The following is a 17756-nucleotide window of genomic DNA, read 5'->3' as shown; positions in this document are numbered from 1 at the left end:
CATTTAAACCCTTCAGAGTTTTTTTCTCTCGCCCATTTTCTAGTCCTTATTCTAGTCCGCGGCAGTCCCGGCAACTTTACTTAATACTATTTTGGTGGCTCTTAAGGAGGTCCCTAAGTTTGACTTCTAGCAGTGAATTCTTCTTGCTTGATAATAGTTGGGAAATTTTTGTGGCCCCTGAAGGACCAACAGTTTCTTCCAAAGCTTCCATGCTTGTGTACCATCAGCATCTTTGAGGTCTGTCTATATACAAGTACTTCTCAATAAATTAGAATAGCAGAATTTTTTTTTTTACAGTAATTCAATTCAAAAAGTGGAACTCATATATAGAGTAAACCTTTTCCAGTGTTTATTTATATTAATGTTGATGATTATGGGTAATAGCAAAATAAAGAAAGTCATTATTTCAGAATTAGACTAATGAACCCATAAGCACCTGCAAAGGTTTCCTAACCATTTTATAAGATCCCTTAGTCCGGTTCAGTAGGTGACACAATCATAGGGAAGACTGCTGACTTGACAGATGTCCAGAAGGTAATCACTGACGGACCGCACAAGCAGCAAATGCCAAAAAAAGGTCATTGCTAAAGAGGCTTGAGTGGAAGGAAAAATTGCTTGGATAACCGCAGCCTTAATAGGATGGCTAAGAAAAAAGCCATTCGAAATCTGGGGGAGATTCACAAAGACTGGACTGCTGCTGGAGTCAGTGCTTCCTCCTGAGTGCTACTCCTGACCAATAGACAACGCCAGGAGCATCTTACCTGAGCCAAGGAGAACTGGACTTCTGCTTAGTGGTCCGAGTTAATTTCAGATGAAAGTAGATTTTGCTTTTTATTTGGAAATCAAGGTCCCAGGGTCTGGAGGAATAGTAGAGAGGCCACAATTCAAGCTGCTTGAGGTCTAGTGTGAAGTTACCTCAATCAGTGATGGTTTGGGGAGCCATGTCAAAAGTGGGCACACAAAAATGAAAAAGAGCCAAGTTGTTAAGGGGTTAAGGGCATTTACTGTACAGACTTTTCATGTGGCCTCCACGCCTGTGCTCAAAGCATTTTTTACAATTGGTCTTATATAATATTCTAATTTTCTGAGATAATGGGGCACATTTACTTACCCGGTCCATTTGCGATCCAGCGGCGCGTTCTCTGCAGAGGATTCGGGTCTTCCGGTAGTGCGCCCGATGTCTACGGCAGTTTCTCCGAATCTGACGGGTTTTCCGGCAGCCACGCCCCCGATTTCCGTTGAGTGCATACCGGCGCCGATGCGCCACAATCCGATTGCGTGCGCCAACTCCCGGGGCAATTCAGGGAAAATCGGCGCAAAATTGTAAAATTCAGATAACCCGACGTAAAATCGCGATTTACTTACCCGGTCCCTCAGAGTTCCCGAAAGTGCATTTTCCGTCCGGAATGCATTCTGACGCGATTCACTTAGATCGTGCGCCCGATTTCCTGCATCTGTCGCTTCCCCACTCAGGTCCGACAGAGTTCACCATCTCCCTCCCGATGCATGTAAGTGCTTGGCTTGCGACACAATTTTGAAGTTAAATTCCGGGGTTTGTCCGAATCGCCCCCCTGATTTCTGCCGCATGAAAGCCAAAATCCGATCACGTGCGCCAAAAACCCCTTTTAAATCCCTGTTTCAGCAGCGCAAAATGGAAATCGTTGGAAATGTCCGACGAAAGTGCTGTCCACGGGGCCCTTAGTAAATGAGCCCCAATGACTTTTGGGCTTTTCTTTGGCTGTAAGAGCCTTTACTGCTTCTTAGCTTGACCGTCTCTTTAGAAAGCTTTTCTAACCAGTCCATTATATCTATAGTAGTGTCCTGAAACACTGACGTAGGGACTGTGGCCGGGCACATGAACTGTTCAGGGGCTTTGGGGAGTCACTCAGGGCCTTTTTCTTACAGACAGATACATTTGGGGAGATTTATCATAAGTCTCTTAAACTAATGTCTGGCTAATAACCTACAATATCATCCCGATTGGTAGTGACACTCCCTTATGTGTAGCCTAATTCCCCTTCATCTTCTCTTTTTTAGATTTTGTACAAAAGAGCTCGGAGCAGTTATTATATTGGTCTACGTTTGGGACTGGATAGAGAATTCAAGTAGGTGCAAAACGGATGAAACCTCCTCTAACGTTGCATTTAGTTATTGTATACTTATGGATGATATCCAGTATAAAGCTGTTTTTACTTGGTGCACATTGGGAAATGTGAAGACTAAATTGTTGGCCAACTGGTGGGGCAATGCCTGTGCCTGGATGTCCTGGGCGGTCACCATGAATAGAGCTTGTAGTTAGTATAATGGTCTCTGGAAGGACCTAATAGAGGGTTAACTGGGCCAGACCAGGGGGCTTTTATTGAGACACATAACCCCCACCAATCTAGCATGGTAAGTGAGGAGGGGGGGGGGGGCAATGCTGACTTTTTAGGATTTAAAGCCCCAAGAATGTTTCAGTGCCTGTTGCAGAAGGCGGAGCTAGGGGTTAAGCATAGGGGGGGGGGGGGGGGCAAGCCCTCCTAAAGATGCACCCAACCCAGTTGTACCATTATTTCACTATACAGTGACTATATAGTGGTAGATTCTGGTTCTCCTCAGGCCTCCTTATTAAAATTCATACCATATAACAATGTAGTGAGACATCTCTGTACTCATAGACATTTCCGGTCTCTTCCGTATGACCAGTGCCGCTCTACCAGTGGGATCTTGGATTTGTTAAAGAGAACCAATCAGGAGGATTTGGGATACTAAACCACCCGCAGGTCCTTATGGGGCGTTTATACACTAAATGTGAGTCTAATGAGGCACATACAGGATAGGAGTAGTAGTACTGTGCTATACAGGATAGGAGTAGTAGTACTGTGCTATACAGGATAGGAGTAGTAGTACTGTGCTATACAGGATATGAGTAGTAGTACTGTGCTATACAGGATAACAGTAGTAGTACTGTACTATACAGGATAGGAGTAGTAGTACTGTGCTATACAGGATTGGAGTAGTAGTACTGTGCTATACAGGATAGGAGTAGTAGTACTGTGCTATACAGGATTGGAGTAGTAGTACTGTGCTATACAGGATTGGAGTAGTAGTACTATGCTATACAGGATTGGAGTAGTAGTACTGTGCTATACAGGATAGGAGTACTAGTACTGTGCTATACAGGATTGGAGTAGTAGTACTGTACTATACAGGATAGGAGTAGTAGTACTGTGCTATACAGGATAGGAGTAGTAGTACTGTACTATACAGGATAGGAGTAGTAGTACTGGGCTATACAGGATAAGAGTAGTAGTACTGTGCTATACAGGATAGGAGTAGTAGTACTGTGCTATACAGGATAGGAGTAGTAGTACTGTGCTATACAGGATAGGAGTAGTATTACTGTGCTATACAGGATAAGAGTAGTAGTACTGTGCTATACAGGATAAGAGTAGTAGTACTGTGCTATACAGGATAGGAGTAGTAGTACTGTGCTATACAGGATAGGAGTAGTAGTACTGTGCTATACAGGATAAGAGTAGTAGTACTGTGCTATACAGGATAAGAGTAGTAGTACTGTGCTATACAGGATAGGAGTAGTAGTACTGTGCTATACAGGATAAGAGTAGTAGTACTGTGCTATACAGGATAGGAGTAGTAGTACTGTGCTATACAGGATAGGAGTAGTAGTACTGTGCTATACAGGATAAGAGTAGTAGTACTGTGCTATACAGGATAAGAGTAGTAGTACTGTGCTATACAGGATATGAGTAGTAGTACTGTGCTATACAGGATAAGAGTAGTAGTACTGTGCTATACAGGATTAGAGTAGTAGTACTGTGCTATACAGGATAAGAGTAGTAGTACTGTGCTATACAGGATAGGAGTAGTAGTACTGTGCTATACAGGATAGGAGTAGTAGACCAACACCTTCACATTAAAAACATTTAGATACTTCATACTTCTTATTGTATCCATTCTCCCTTCTAGAAAGTGTAGACCTTGTGTAGTAAGGGAAATTTCTCTTTGGTTAACAGTCATGTGATACACAGGAACCAATGAGGGGGCGGCACAGTGGCTGAGTGGGTATCCCACCCAGGTCAACATCTGCAAAGAGTTTGTTTGTTCTCTCCGTGTTTGCATTGGTTTCCTCTGGGTCCTCTGGTTTCCTCCCACACTCCAAAACATACTGGTAGGGTGATTAGATTGTGAACCCCATTGGAGGCAGGGAATGATTTGGCAAGTTCTGTGCAGTGCTGCGTAATCTGTGTGTGCTGTATATATGTATATATATATATATATATATATATATATATATATATATATATAAAGAATGATTTCTTATTATAGGTTTTCCACACAGCAGAGGAAGCTCTCCTCTATACCCTCAGCTATGGGCATAGTGGACATCATAGGGAAACACAGCTGATTGCCTGCCTATGGGATTAGCTGTGTTTCCCAGCATGGTTGTGCATGCCAAAGCACCTCAGTGGGCCCTTCAAAGTCCCAGGGCCCTGGACCCACCACCCTTTCTGCCCCCCGGGTAGCTAAACCTCTGAGTAGTCCATGCAAACTCCATGATGTAACTGTACGTAGCACTTTAACATAAGACCAAGTGCATCATGGAGACTTAAGATGTTTCCATTAGGACACACACGTATGTTTTTATATACACTCCTTTCATTTTCCCAGAATCATTGCCACGCCTCGCAGTGAGTTGTTTCGGGCATTGCGGCTTTCTTCTATACAGGTAAATGGCACTGGGAGGTAATACTAAGGGACGGAAATCAGACCCTTCATACTTATGAAACGTCCCCACCAGGGCTGACAGTATATAGGGGCAGCCAGATACTAGGAGCGGAGTGGTTGGCTTGGTTGCGGCCTAGCCACGGAAGTTACAGTAACACAGTCTTTGTGTAGGTCTCATGCACAGCCATTAGGGCCATCAGGGTGAAGCAAGAAGAAGGGGAAGCTGCTTCAAGACAGGTCTTGGCAAATAAGTGATAAGTCCTGGCTGATGGTATAGGCCCGTAATATTAGTTTGTTTTTTAGGGACTCATGGAAATGGAGATGATAATAAACAGATTCCTATTACCAGATCTTGCAAGCAGATCAGCAGCAATAACAGGCTGTGCGACGCTCATCTCTGAAGTGCAATAGTAAAAATTTGTACCTCAGCCCTGGGCCAGTGGTCTGCTAGGGTGGGCAGTTCTTCTGCATTAGCGTCACTGGATCAGCACCTAAAAACCCATAACTCTAGAGCTAAGCCCATTTATATAGACTTGGTCTCAGCTTCTGGAAGGTTCAAGGGAGCTAGCCAATGAACAGCCTGCGTTATCTCAGGTGAAGATACATTAATACAAACAATCTCTATTGAAGGAAATCTACTATCAAAGTCAAACATAATAAACCAGGGGCACTTACTGGTGCTGGCGGAGTGGGGGAGGGGGGTGAGTCAATGCAACTGTCTGTAAACCCAGATTACAAAGAGACTAAATAAACTCTCAGGCTCATTGGCATAATTTGAAAAGTTGATTTTAGAATAAAGGAGGCCGTGGATAACAAATATAAGAAGATTACCACAGTCACGGTGCCTGGATGTATGAGTAAGTGCCTGGTTTATCAGGATGGATTTTGATTGATTTCCTTAAACTCCTTGGTAGCAAAACAGTATATATATATATACATATTACTCAGAAATGTACCAATTTCTATCTTGGTGGTGTTGATATTCTATATAATGCAGCCTGGATAGGGAATCTGAACCTGGGAAAGCTGAGTTGTGCTCTGTAGACAGCTGGATGACTAAATTACAGAGCCCAATAGGATGATCAGTCCTTGTGGGTCCACTCCAGAGAGAATATCAGACTAAAGTAATGTAATGACTAGAGATGGGCGAATCAATTCTAATGATTCTAACTTCGGTTAGAATTTCAGGAAAAATTCGATTCACCACGAAGCCGAAGTTTATGCTGATTCGCGGGAACGAAGTTGGTTTTTTCCCCCTCATATTTCTGCTAAATGGGCGCGAGAACAACGTGTTACATGGGGCAGAGAACTCTGGGAAGGAGAAAGGAACACCCCCGATGACATCTGCAGACCTGTAAGCCAATCAGCGACCGGCAGGCTTATGTGATGTCACACAGCCCTATAAAACCAGACATTTTCTATCTCAGCACTTCACACTTCATGTTGTAGCATCCAGCTGCTGCTATTGTGCTGTGCGATTCTTGCTGCAATCCCTCGCTGTTCTCTAAGGGGGATCTGTATACCCCAAATAGCAGTTCTATTTAGTGACAAAATCGAATAGGAAGAAATCTGTTTGACATTCATGCATCTGCAGTAGTGAGCTGTCAGTTGTGGGGCATCTGTATAACGTACATTGCAATACCTTTTGGGGGCTCTAGTTTACAGCCAGATTTACGTATCAAATCCACGTAGTTTATAAACCACTATGTCAGACAGAAAGGTGGCAGGTGGAGCAGGCAGAGGTGGCAGCAGAGTAAAGGGGATGTCGCAGCAGGGGTGACTCTGTGAGGCCAGAACTGCCGTTGTCATCTAGTGGCATTGTGTTGATCAACAACCCAAAGGTTGTTGAATGGTTGACTAGGTCATCCAATTCCTCAAATATAACATCTGACAACCCCAGCCAAGAGTCTGTAGGTTCCTGATACAACAGTTAGTTGGCATGGCCCAGGAGCAGGTCAGCGGCCTTCACCTGTCCTCAACCAGGCTCTGTCCTGTTCCTTTCCCGCAGCCAGAGAGCTACTAGGTGGTCTGGGCTCCGCCCCACAATTCAGCGAGGACTAAGTGTTTGAGGACAGTCAGCAGCAGCTCTACAGTGAAGAGGTGGGGCAGACTTCTGCTGCTTCCTGCAGTAGGCAGGCTGTGCATACTGACATCTGTGAGGAGAGTAACAGTGACCGGGAAACGCAAATTGACGATGATGTAGCCGATCGCACTTGGGAGGCGGGTGTAGCAGGGGATTCATCATTGTCGGGCGAAGAGAGTGTCAGCTTGCGGAGCAGGCAGCAAATCGCTACTGTGGCTGTGGATCAGCAGGGTGGCAGCAGTGCGAGGACGGGAGCCAAACGTCCGCAGGGTACAAATTCCGATTCACAGGCCCAAATAAGCAGGGGCTCAGCGAGGCAGTGGCGGTAGCAGTCGCTCAGTGCAGAGTGTTGGCGGTAAAATTACCACCTCAGCGGTGTGGCAGTTTGTTGTAAAGACACCAGAGGAGCCGAGCGTGGGTATATGTCGTATCTGCGGGCAGAAAGTGAAGCGTGGCCAGGGAGCTAACCTTGGCACCACAGCCCTGCGCCAACACATGCAGCGTCACCATCCAATGGCCTGGGAGAAACGGGTGTCAGATGCGGTCCATCCTGCAGGCGCAGCAACAGCAGCAGCACCTAGCGGCACACATGCTGTTTCAGGCTCCAGCACCTCTGTCGAAGGGAGCTGTTTGTCTTTGACATCATCTCCCGGTCCAGATGCTCCTGCTCCTCACTATGCATGGTGCCAGCAGTCGTTGATCGAGGCGATTACAAAAAGACATCCTAAGGTGCAGAAGCTGACCGTGCTCTTGTCGAAGTTGTTGGTACTGCAGTCTCTCCCTTTCCAAGTCGTGGACTCTGCACCCTTCAGAGAACTAATGGCTTGTGCCGAACCGAGGTGGAGAGCTCCAAGCCGCAATTTTTTTTCCAAAAAGGCTGTGCCAGCCCTTCACCAATATGTACAACAGAAGGTGGGCCAGTCCTTGAGCTTATCAGTTTCTTCCAAGGTGCACGGCAGCACGGACATGTGGAGCTGTAATTATGGTCAGGGCCAGTATATGTCCTTTACGGCCCACTGGGTGAATGTGCTTCCCGCCCAGCCACACCAACAACTTCAACAAGAGACGGCGCTTTCTCCTCCACGTTGTCAAAATGCTGCTCATGCGCCAGTGTCCGCCTCCTCCTCCTCCTTCTCCACCACCACCTCAGCCTCCACAAGTGCTGCTCCATCATACCACATGTGCAGGGCACAGCGGTGTCACGCAGTTCTACACCTGGTTTGCCTGGGCGAACGAAGTCACACAGGGGAGGAACTGCTCCGCGTCATGCAAGAAGAAATCAATGTGTGGCTTTCTCTGCGACAACTAAAAATTGGAACCATGGTGACAGACAATGGGAGGAACATGGTGTCCGCGCTGCACCGAGGAGGGATGGTCCATGCGCACTGCATGGCGCACGTGTTCAATCTGGTAGTCAACAAGTTCCTGAAGTCTTACACCCATCTGCAAGACATTCTAAAAATGGCCAGGACACTGTGAACGCATTTCAGCCATTCTTACAAAGCCAAGCACACCCTCCTTGAGTTGCAGCGCCAGAACGGCCTACCCCAACATAGTCTGATATGCGATGTTTCCACCCGTTGGAATTCCAGCCTCCATATGTTAGACCACCTGTATGAACAGAGAAAAGCCATTAATGATTTTTTGATGATGCAAGCGGACCGTAGTACTCCACTGTGTAACTTTGATGTCAGCCACTGGCAGCTCATGCGTGACTCCTGCCGTTTGCTCAGGCCTTTTGAAGAGGACACGTTATTTGGGATGAATAACGTCATTCCACTGCTTCATGTCCTGGAACTCATGCTGCAAAATTTGTCTGGTCAGGGCACTGGAGAAGTGGAGACTACATCTCATGGCCACATGAGTCCGGTGGGGGCTGAACTGGAGGAGGAGGAGGACATTGGAGCACAAGCAGAGTCTGGGCTCTGTGGGGAGCGGGGGTGGGGGGGGGGGCTAGGAGCAGTAGCAGTTCCATCAACAGTCGCTTAAGTCTGGATTCCTTAATGAGCAATTTCCAGGGGGTGGCCTACTTGGACAGCACTTTACCACCTGAGGTAGAGGATCCCATGGACTACTGGGCAGCCAAACTTGATGCGTGGCCGCAACTTGCGGAGTTTGCAGTAGAGAAGCTATCCTGCGCAGCCAGTAGTGTGGCATCAGAGCGGGTGTTCAGTGCGGCGGGGGCCATCGTTACCCCCAGGAGAACCCGCTTGTCCACCCGTAATGTGGAGAGACTGACCTTTGTCAAGATGAATCAGGCTTGGATCGGCCAGGATTTCAACTCACCAATGCCTAATGCATCAGATTAGATCAGCCATGACGCCTCCTCCAAACGTTGAGAAATGAGTCAGGGTTCTAACTACCTGCCTCAGCTACTCTTCTGATGCTGCCACCCGCCTGATGCCACACATCTGCTGCTAGTTGCACCATCTGCCTCCTACCATCTTTACCAGGGACTGGAATTGTCCGCCACCTCCATACTATATCATGGTGTCACTCTGCAGGCTCCTGCTGCTTCTGATGCCACCTTCACACTATATCATTGTGCCACTCTGCGGGCTCCTGCTGCTACTAATGCCACCGTCACACTATACCATTGTGCCACTCTGCGGGCTCCTGCTGCTGCTACTGATGCCACCTTCACACTATACCATTGTGCCTCTCTGCGGGCTCCTGCTGCTGCTACTTTTGATGCCACCAATACACTATATCATTGTGCCACTCTGCGGGCTCCTGCTGCTGCTTTTGATGCCACCTTCACACTATATAATTGTGCCACTCTGCGGGCTCCCGCTGCTGCTGCTTTTGATGCCACCAACACACTATATCATTGTGCCTCTCTGCCACTCTTGCTTCTTCTGATGCCACCTTCACACTATATCATTGTGCCACTCTGCGGGCTCCTGCTGCTTTTGATGCCACCAACACACTATATCATTGTGCCACTCTGCGGGCTCCTGCTGCTTCTGATGCCACCTTCACACTATATCATTGTGCCACTCTGCGGGCTCCTGCTGCTTCTGATGCCACCTTCACACTATATCATTGTGCCACTCTGCCACTCTTGCTGCTTCTGATGCCACCTTCACACTATATCATTGTGCCACTCTGCGGGCTCCTGCTGCTTCTGATGCCACCAACACAATATTTCATTGTGCCACTCTGTGGGCTCCTCCTGCTGCTGCTACTGATGCCACCTTCACACTATATCATTGTGCCACTCTGCGGGCTCCTGCTGCTTTTGATGCCACCAACACACTATATCATTTTGCCACTCTGCGGGCTCCTGCTGCTGCTTTTGATGCCACCTTCACACTATATAATTGTGCCACTCTGCGGGCTCCCGCTGCTGCTGCTTTTGATGCCACCAACACACTATATCATTGTGCCTCTCTGCCACTCTTGCTTCTTCTGATGCCACCTTCACACTATATCATTGTGCCACTCTGCGGGCTCCTGCTGCTTTTGATGCCACCAACACACTATATCATTGTGCCACTCTGCGGGCTCCTGCTGCTTCTGATGCCACCTTCACACTATATCATTGTGCCACTCTGCGGGCTCCTGCTGCTTCTGATGCCACCTTCACACTATATCATTGTGCCACTCTGCCACTCTTGCTGCTTCTGATGCCACCTTCACACTATATCATTGTGCCACTCTGCGGGCTCCTGCTGCTTCTGATGCCACCAACACAATATTTCATTGTGCCACTCTGTGGGCTCCTCCTGCTGCTGCTACTGATGCCACCTTCACACTATATCATTGTGCCACTCTGCGGGCTCCTGCTGCTTTTGATGCCACCAACACACTATATCATTTTGCCACTCTGCGGGCTCCTTCTGCTGCTTTTGATGCCACCTTCACACTATATCATTGTGCCACTCTGCGGGCTCCTGCTGCTACTGATGCCACCTTCACATTATATCATTGTGCCACTCTGCGGACTCCTGCTGCTGCTGCTTTTGATGCCACCAAAACAGTATATCATTGTGCCACTCTGCAGGCTCCTGCTGCTTTTGATGCCACCTTCACACTATATCATTGTGCCACTCTGTGGGCTCCTGCTGCTACTGATGCCACCTTCACACTATATCATTGTGCCACTCTGTGGGCTCCTGCTGCTGCTGCTTTTGATGCCACCAACACACTATATCATTGTGCCACTCTGCAGGCTCCTGCTGCTTCTGATGCCACCAACACACTATATCATTGTGCCACTCTGTGGGCTCCTCCTGCTGCTGCTGCTACTGATGCCACCTCCACACTATATCATTGTGCCACTCTGCAGGCTCCTGTTGCTTCCGATGCCACCTTCACACTATGTGATTGTGCCACTCTGCGGGCTCCTGCTGCTTCCGATGCCACCTTCACACTATATGATTGTGCCACTCTGCGGGCTCCTGCTGCTACTGCTACTGATGCCACCTTCACACTATATCATTGTGCCACTCTGCCGCTCTTGCTGCTTCTGATGCCACCTTCACACTATATCATTGTGCCACTCTGCGGGCTCCTGCTGCTACTGATGCCACCTTCACACTATATCATTGTTCCACTCAGTGTATAAAGAGTGCACTCTTTGATGTTATAGTGGGATCTTGGCCCTCAGCTCAGTCCTTTCGAGCTGGCACAGACGTTACCTTGTCAGGCTGCGTTCCCGCTTCGCTTATTTGGGGAAGTTGGTCTATGTAAGTGCACATGGAAGTGAAGAGTGAAGCGATTCCAAGAGCCGCGGCTGTCATGTGTGTGTCATACTAAATCACAGCATTGTTTGAAGACCAAACCACGCTCCCTATGCATATTTAAGCATTCTACAACATTCTACAACACCCTACAGGCTCTCTGCAGCCAGGAAATGCCTATTTTTTAACGTGATTCGTTTTGATTCAATTCGGGTCGAATCGAATTTTTTCAAAAAATTCGGCAAATCGGGTTGAAACGAATTTTTAACAAATTCGCCCATCTCTAGTAATGACCCAACTGTGGGACATTATACTTACCCCTTTAAGAATTCTATTATCATTCTTCTGTGTATTATCCTTTATTCTTCTTTATTATTAGGTGGATGGATGGTTCGCCAATTGACTTTGTTGCCTGGAAATTAAATCAGCCTGACTTTTCCAATAATGATGAGTTTTGCGTGGAGATGACAGCACCATATGGTAGGGATCTAACCTGTTATATAATATCATATATAGAAGACATAGACATGATTTACGAACACCCATAAAGTTCACTAAGGACTCAATACCGTATTGTACAATGTAATCTCCCATGGAAGCATATGCTGGATCTTTACTCCTTACCAAGATTTAGAAGGTGCTCAGCTGCTTGACAATATACTGGTACCGATTAAGTAAGTCAATTTCTGTACCGGCGGTGCTCAATCCCCCACCAGCCACGCCCCCTTCACTACCCTCCACTACCCTCCACGCCCCTTTCACTACCCTCCACGCCCCCTTCACTACCCTCCACGCCCCTTTCACTACCCTCCACGCCCCCTTCACTACCCTCCACGCCCCCATTGCATAGAAGTAGCGGAAAGGGAAAACAATCACAAGTGCTGCCAATAAGCTACCATTTGCGATTATTTCAAGGGTGTAGAAATCCTGATAAACACCCCCCCATGGGTCTCTTCTGCAAAGAGACCTGAGACATAACAGTCGGGTGCCCTTGTGTGTAATGGTTTTTTCAATAATTTTAATTTATATAGGACATTGGAACGACATAAATTGTGGTGTTCCTCATGGATTCATCTGTGAAAGGACAAATAGTTCCATTAATACAACATTGGCTCCAACTATTCCTGCACCAGAAGGTGGATGTCCATCAGATTGGCTTTCATTTGGACCAAAGGTAATTTCACAACACAAGTAAAATATTACTCATCTTATTTTACATCTACACCTATAGCCTTGTGATCATTACTCCCCTACAGTCATGTAGACCTATCTCTTCAGACTTTCCTGGCTGTCTTTAATTGAGCCTCAGGCAGCACCACCTGCAGCAAAGAGGGGGGCAGTATTAGGGGCGCAGTCACTTCCTAAAATGTAGGACCTGAGACCCAAAAATAGTGTCTATAGACATACGATATATGTCTAATATGAGCAGAACTCACTTCCAGAACCCGCACTGTTAAATAATATACTAATCTTTAAAATACTAATCATATAGATTGAGTGAAAGATCAGGACCATATATGGCCAGCACTTGAGTTGAATGGACATTCTTGATATATACTTAAAATTCAATGGAAGGAATCATTCCTTCCCCCAACTACATCCATATGGCAAGTTAGCCTTTACCATATAAGGGTCTCTTTAGGTCCACTGGTCTTAGAGTAAGGGTCCTAGGAATGTTACTAGTACGACGCGCGCTGGGTCCCGGTGCATGGAGAGGGCTCGCGGGCTGAGCCCTCTCCATAGCCGGTAAGTCTTTGCTGCATATTGCAGCAAAGGCTTACCGGTAACACCCGCTATCGGTGCTAGCACCGATCGCGGGTGCTTTCACGGCGATCGCCGCCGGCAATGCTGCTGGAGGCTCTTGCCGCGGATACGTTGCCATGACAGCTTCGGGTCCCACGAAGGCCCGAAGCTGTCTCGTTTTAACCCATTCATTACAATGTGCTATCAGCACATTGTAATGAATGAGGAGTAAAATCCCCATATACTGCCATACTGTAGTATGGCAGTATATGATAGGATCGATCAGACAACCTAGGGTTAAAGTACCCTAGGGAGTCTAAAAAATAGTAAAAGTAAAAGTAAAAAAAAGTTAAAAAAAAAAAATTATAATAAAAAAACCTAAAAATTCAAATCACCCCCCTTTCCCTAGAACTGATATTAATATTAATAAACAGTAAAAATCATAAACACATTAGATATCGCCACATCTGAAAATGTCCGATCTATCAAAATATAATAAAGTTTTTTCACTGAGTTTAACCCCGTAACGGAAAATAGTGTCCAAAGTCAAAAATGACATTTTTTTGCCATTTTGGAAAATGTAAAAAAATTTATAAAAAGTGATCAAAAGGTCACACAGTCCTAAAAATGATAGCAATGAAAACGCCATCAAAAGTCTCAAAAAATGACACCACCCACAGCTCCGTACACCAAAGTCTGAAAAAGTTATTGCCGCCAGAAGATGGCAAAATCAAAAAAAAAAATTTTGTACAGGAGGTTTTAATTTTTTTAAATGTATGAAAACATTATAAAACCTATACAAATTTGGTATCCCCTTAATCGTACCGACCCAAAGAAGTAGACATGTCATTTGTGGCACACAGTGAAAGCTGTTAAATCCAAGCCCACAAGAAAACGTTGCAAATGTGTTTTTTCACCATTTTCACTGCATTTGGAATTTTTTTCCCGCTTCCCAGTACGCGCCATGGAATATTGAATCCCGTCACTAAGAAGTGCAATTTGTTACGCAGAAAATAAGCCATATGTGGAAAAATAAAAATGTTATAGATTTTTGAAGGTGGGGAGTGAAAAATGGAAGTGAAAAAACTAAAAAAGGCCAAGTCGTTAAGGGGTTAAAAAGGGGTCTGATTCAAGGGGTCTGGGGGGAGCTTTACCTTGCACACACTGAGCTCTCTTCACACATCACACACACATTTTTGTATTTTGGGAAACTATTTTATTTTGCTTTTGAATTTCTTATTGTCTCTTATTTTCTGCTGTGTTATTTTATCCCTTTAAATACTTTAATATTTTTTCTCTTTTGGTGCTAATTAAATCATTTTTATTCAACTTAAACTCTTATATTTTATCTGAGCTCACTCTCTGCATTTCTTGTCAAATCAAGAACTGCTAAGGACATTCAACACGCACCTATCCTGATGAATTCTCTGATGACGTATTAGTATTACAAGTATTACATTATCTAAATCTATGGGAGCGCTAAAAACTTTATGGGACTCCCATAGAAGTAACAGCACAAGCTAAGAGTCAGGGGAAACCAACCCTCAATGCATGAGCGGCTCTCAGGGACAGAACCTGCACCTAAGGGATATTTAGACAAAAGACTTTATTAATATGTATTTTTTTCAATACAATTTTTATTACACATTTTTATACATTTAAAACATATCATTCATTTAATATGATTTAGTGTTATAGAATCTATGACCCAACAGATGAATCACTTCACTGGGATGATGCCAGATCCCGATGTCAGTCCTTTGGAGGAAATCTGGTCGCTATAAATGATGATTTGGTACAATGTAAGTAATGGATGCCCTTTTTTATGCATGTTTTACGGTGTTCTTAAAACAAATTTACCACCAGGATGAAGGATTGTTAACCATGCACACTGACATACTGGTGTGTGCCCCCTCTGGCACGATTTGCTCTTCTTTTACCTTCTTATGAGCTGGATTTGACAAAACCCTGCCTCTAAAATTATGCAAATGAGCTTGAGTATAGTATAGTAAGCTTAAAGCAGAGCAGGTCCTGGCAGAGGGGGCACACACCAGTATGTCAGTGTGCGTGGTTTACAATCTTTCATCCTGGTGGTAGATGTCCTTTAATGTTTGTGTCCTCTGTAGTATGTGAAATTATTGTATATTAACAAAAAGGAGGCGGGGGGTGGAGACCACCTTAACTGCCCTGCAAATTCTGAGCATCATGGTTCTTGCTTTCTCATTGGCTGAAGCTTTAGTATTTCCAAAATAGTGCCCAGCTTTCTTCCCCCTCTGCTGTAAGTGACAGAGACACTTAGGATACATTCAGACAACCACCGTATATACCTCCAACATAGGCTGGCAATGGGAGCACGGCACAGGTGAAGTACCGTTACGTACCGGGGAAAAGATAGGACATGTCCTATATTACCCAGTAATATGGCGCCGTGTGTTGTGTCTCTATGGAGAGGGGAGGGGGCGAGCCTTACATAGAAAGACTATGCTCAGCTACATATGGTGGGTACTAGTCATATGTTGCGTTTTACCTTTGCATTGGATGGGGGATACGTTATGGCCAGAGAGCCATAATTATATGTTTGTGTTATCTATCCATAATGGCTGTTTGCCCTCGTTGGGGCACACTATGCTGCTGGGTCCCTGTGATTTGTGACCCCTTTTGGGACTACTGTCAATATTACTTTCATCCATGTCACATATAATATATCAGGCTCAGTCTCTACATTCTACTAACATATGATCAGGGCCGTATTTTCCACTAGGCACCCAGGACAAGGTGCCTAGGGTGGCCCATAGCGGGGGTGGCGCAACCGACCCCCTTCCCACCGCAGCCCTTTTTCGTTTTTGCGTTTTCATTTTTCACTCTCCACCTTCAAAAATCTATAACTTTTTATTTTCTGCGTAACAAATTGCACTTCAAAATGGTTGTATTTAATATTCCATGTCGTGTACTGGGAAGCGGGAAAAAAATTCCAAATGCAGCTAGGTTGTCTGTACGATCCTATCATATACTGCCATACTACAGTATGGCAGTATATGGCAGTGCTGGCGAACCTATGGCACTGGTGCCAGAGGCGGCACTCCAAGCCCTTTCTGTGGGCACCCAGGCCATTGTCCCAGAACACCAGACAGGACTCAAAGAATTTTCCAAGTTCCAAGAAACTTAAAAGATGCTGCTTTCGGTCATATTTTTATGCTTACTTCGCTACTTGGGACTGTAGTAAGAGGGAAAATGAATTGACCGGGCCAAATTATCTTTGGAGGATCTCTTGTCGGTCCCATGATTCTCTGTGCACAGAGGGACATTGGTTGCTGTCCTCAGGAGGCCAGTATGATTGAAAGTTGTTGAAGAACAGGGAGCAATAAGTTACTGCTTTAAATTTTGGTTGGCACCTCGAGATAAATAAGGGGGGTTTTGGGTTGCTTTTAGGGCACTCGGCTGCTAAAAGGTTCGCCATCACTGGTATATGGGGATTTTACTCCTCATTCAGTACAATGTGCTGATAGACCCGAGGCTACCATGGCGACGTATTGACGCTCCCCGATGACGTCACGGGGAGCGACGATCCCCGCAAAGATGGCGGCACATGGCGGTGCATTTTTGAAGCCGCCAGCAGCTTTTCCGGCGGCGATCAGTGGGAAAACACCCGCGATCGGTGCTACCGGGTGTTACCGGTAAGTCTTTGCTGCAATATGCCGGCTATGACTTACCGGCTATGGAGGGGGCTCAGCGCGTGAGCTCTCTCCATGCACCCACACCAGGCATGTGACGTAATACTACGTCACATGTCGGTAAGGGGTTAATTTTTTTTTAAAAAGATGAGTACTAAACCATCAGCGGTCCCCTTTTGGGACTATTCTATTAGCACATGATAGCTATGCGTATTCCACAGCGTTCTGATATTATTATTTCACATTATATCAGACATGGAGGGTGTCCTGTGTTTTTTATTAGTTTCTAGCCTCACCGATCGACAGAGAATGAATTAATATTTTATCTTTCATGGGAATTAAAGCTAACTTTTAGCTTTGTGTTTGGTGGTGGGTTACAGTCTTTCTGTGTAAATGAATTATTTTTGTACCCTGCCAGACACTGGTGCGCTCTTTTGTTTGTAATGGCAGAGACACTTACCTCATACAGGTGGTTACATAGTTTGAGTGCAGATAAACATTTGGAAGGCAGTAGATATGAGTGTGTCTCCATATACCCGCATAGTTGTACATCTATGATATGTTTTATTTCAGCTTTTTTGATGTCCAATTTAAAAAACGCTACAGGCGATGTATGGATCGGATTACACGACAAGAATAAGGAAAACCAGTTTGTTTGGACAGATCAAAGCGGAGTGTATTATACCAACTGGGCCAAAGGTTGGCCACAGTCTGGAAGGAGACGCTGGTCTGTAAGTAACTTGTAATACATGGATCAGATGACACTATTTTGGGGTTTAAAAGCCCTGACATATCTAACAATTAGCTATGAGGAAAAAAAATAGGTGGTTGGTTTGGAAGCGCCAC

General features: G+C 45.6%; 1 protein-coding gene across 1 annotated transcript in view; it reads left to right on the top strand.

The window, feature by feature from the left end:
* The window catches only part of LOC140133692 (macrophage mannose receptor 1-like), a 70017-nt gene that overhangs the window by 31906 nt on the left and 20355 nt on the right, over positions 1-17756 (top strand). Inside the window, exons 18-22 of the mRNA XM_072154215.1 lie at positions 2038-2105; positions 11876-11976; positions 12528-12670; positions 14930-15041; positions 17484-17641. Coding sequence (XP_072010316.1) covers positions 2038-2105; positions 11876-11976; positions 12528-12670; positions 14930-15041; positions 17484-17641 — 582 coding nt within the window. The remainder of the gene's footprint in view (positions 1-2037; positions 2106-11875; positions 11977-12527; positions 12671-14929; positions 15042-17483; positions 17642-17756) is intronic.

This window comes from Engystomops pustulosus, chromosome 5 (genome assembly GCF_040894005.1).
Source record: "Engystomops pustulosus chromosome 5, aEngPut4.maternal, whole genome shotgun sequence".
Lineage (NCBI taxonomy): Eukaryota > Metazoa > Chordata > Amphibia > Anura > Leptodactylidae > Engystomops > Engystomops pustulosus.
This window is presented reverse-complemented; position numbering and strand designations above follow the sequence as displayed.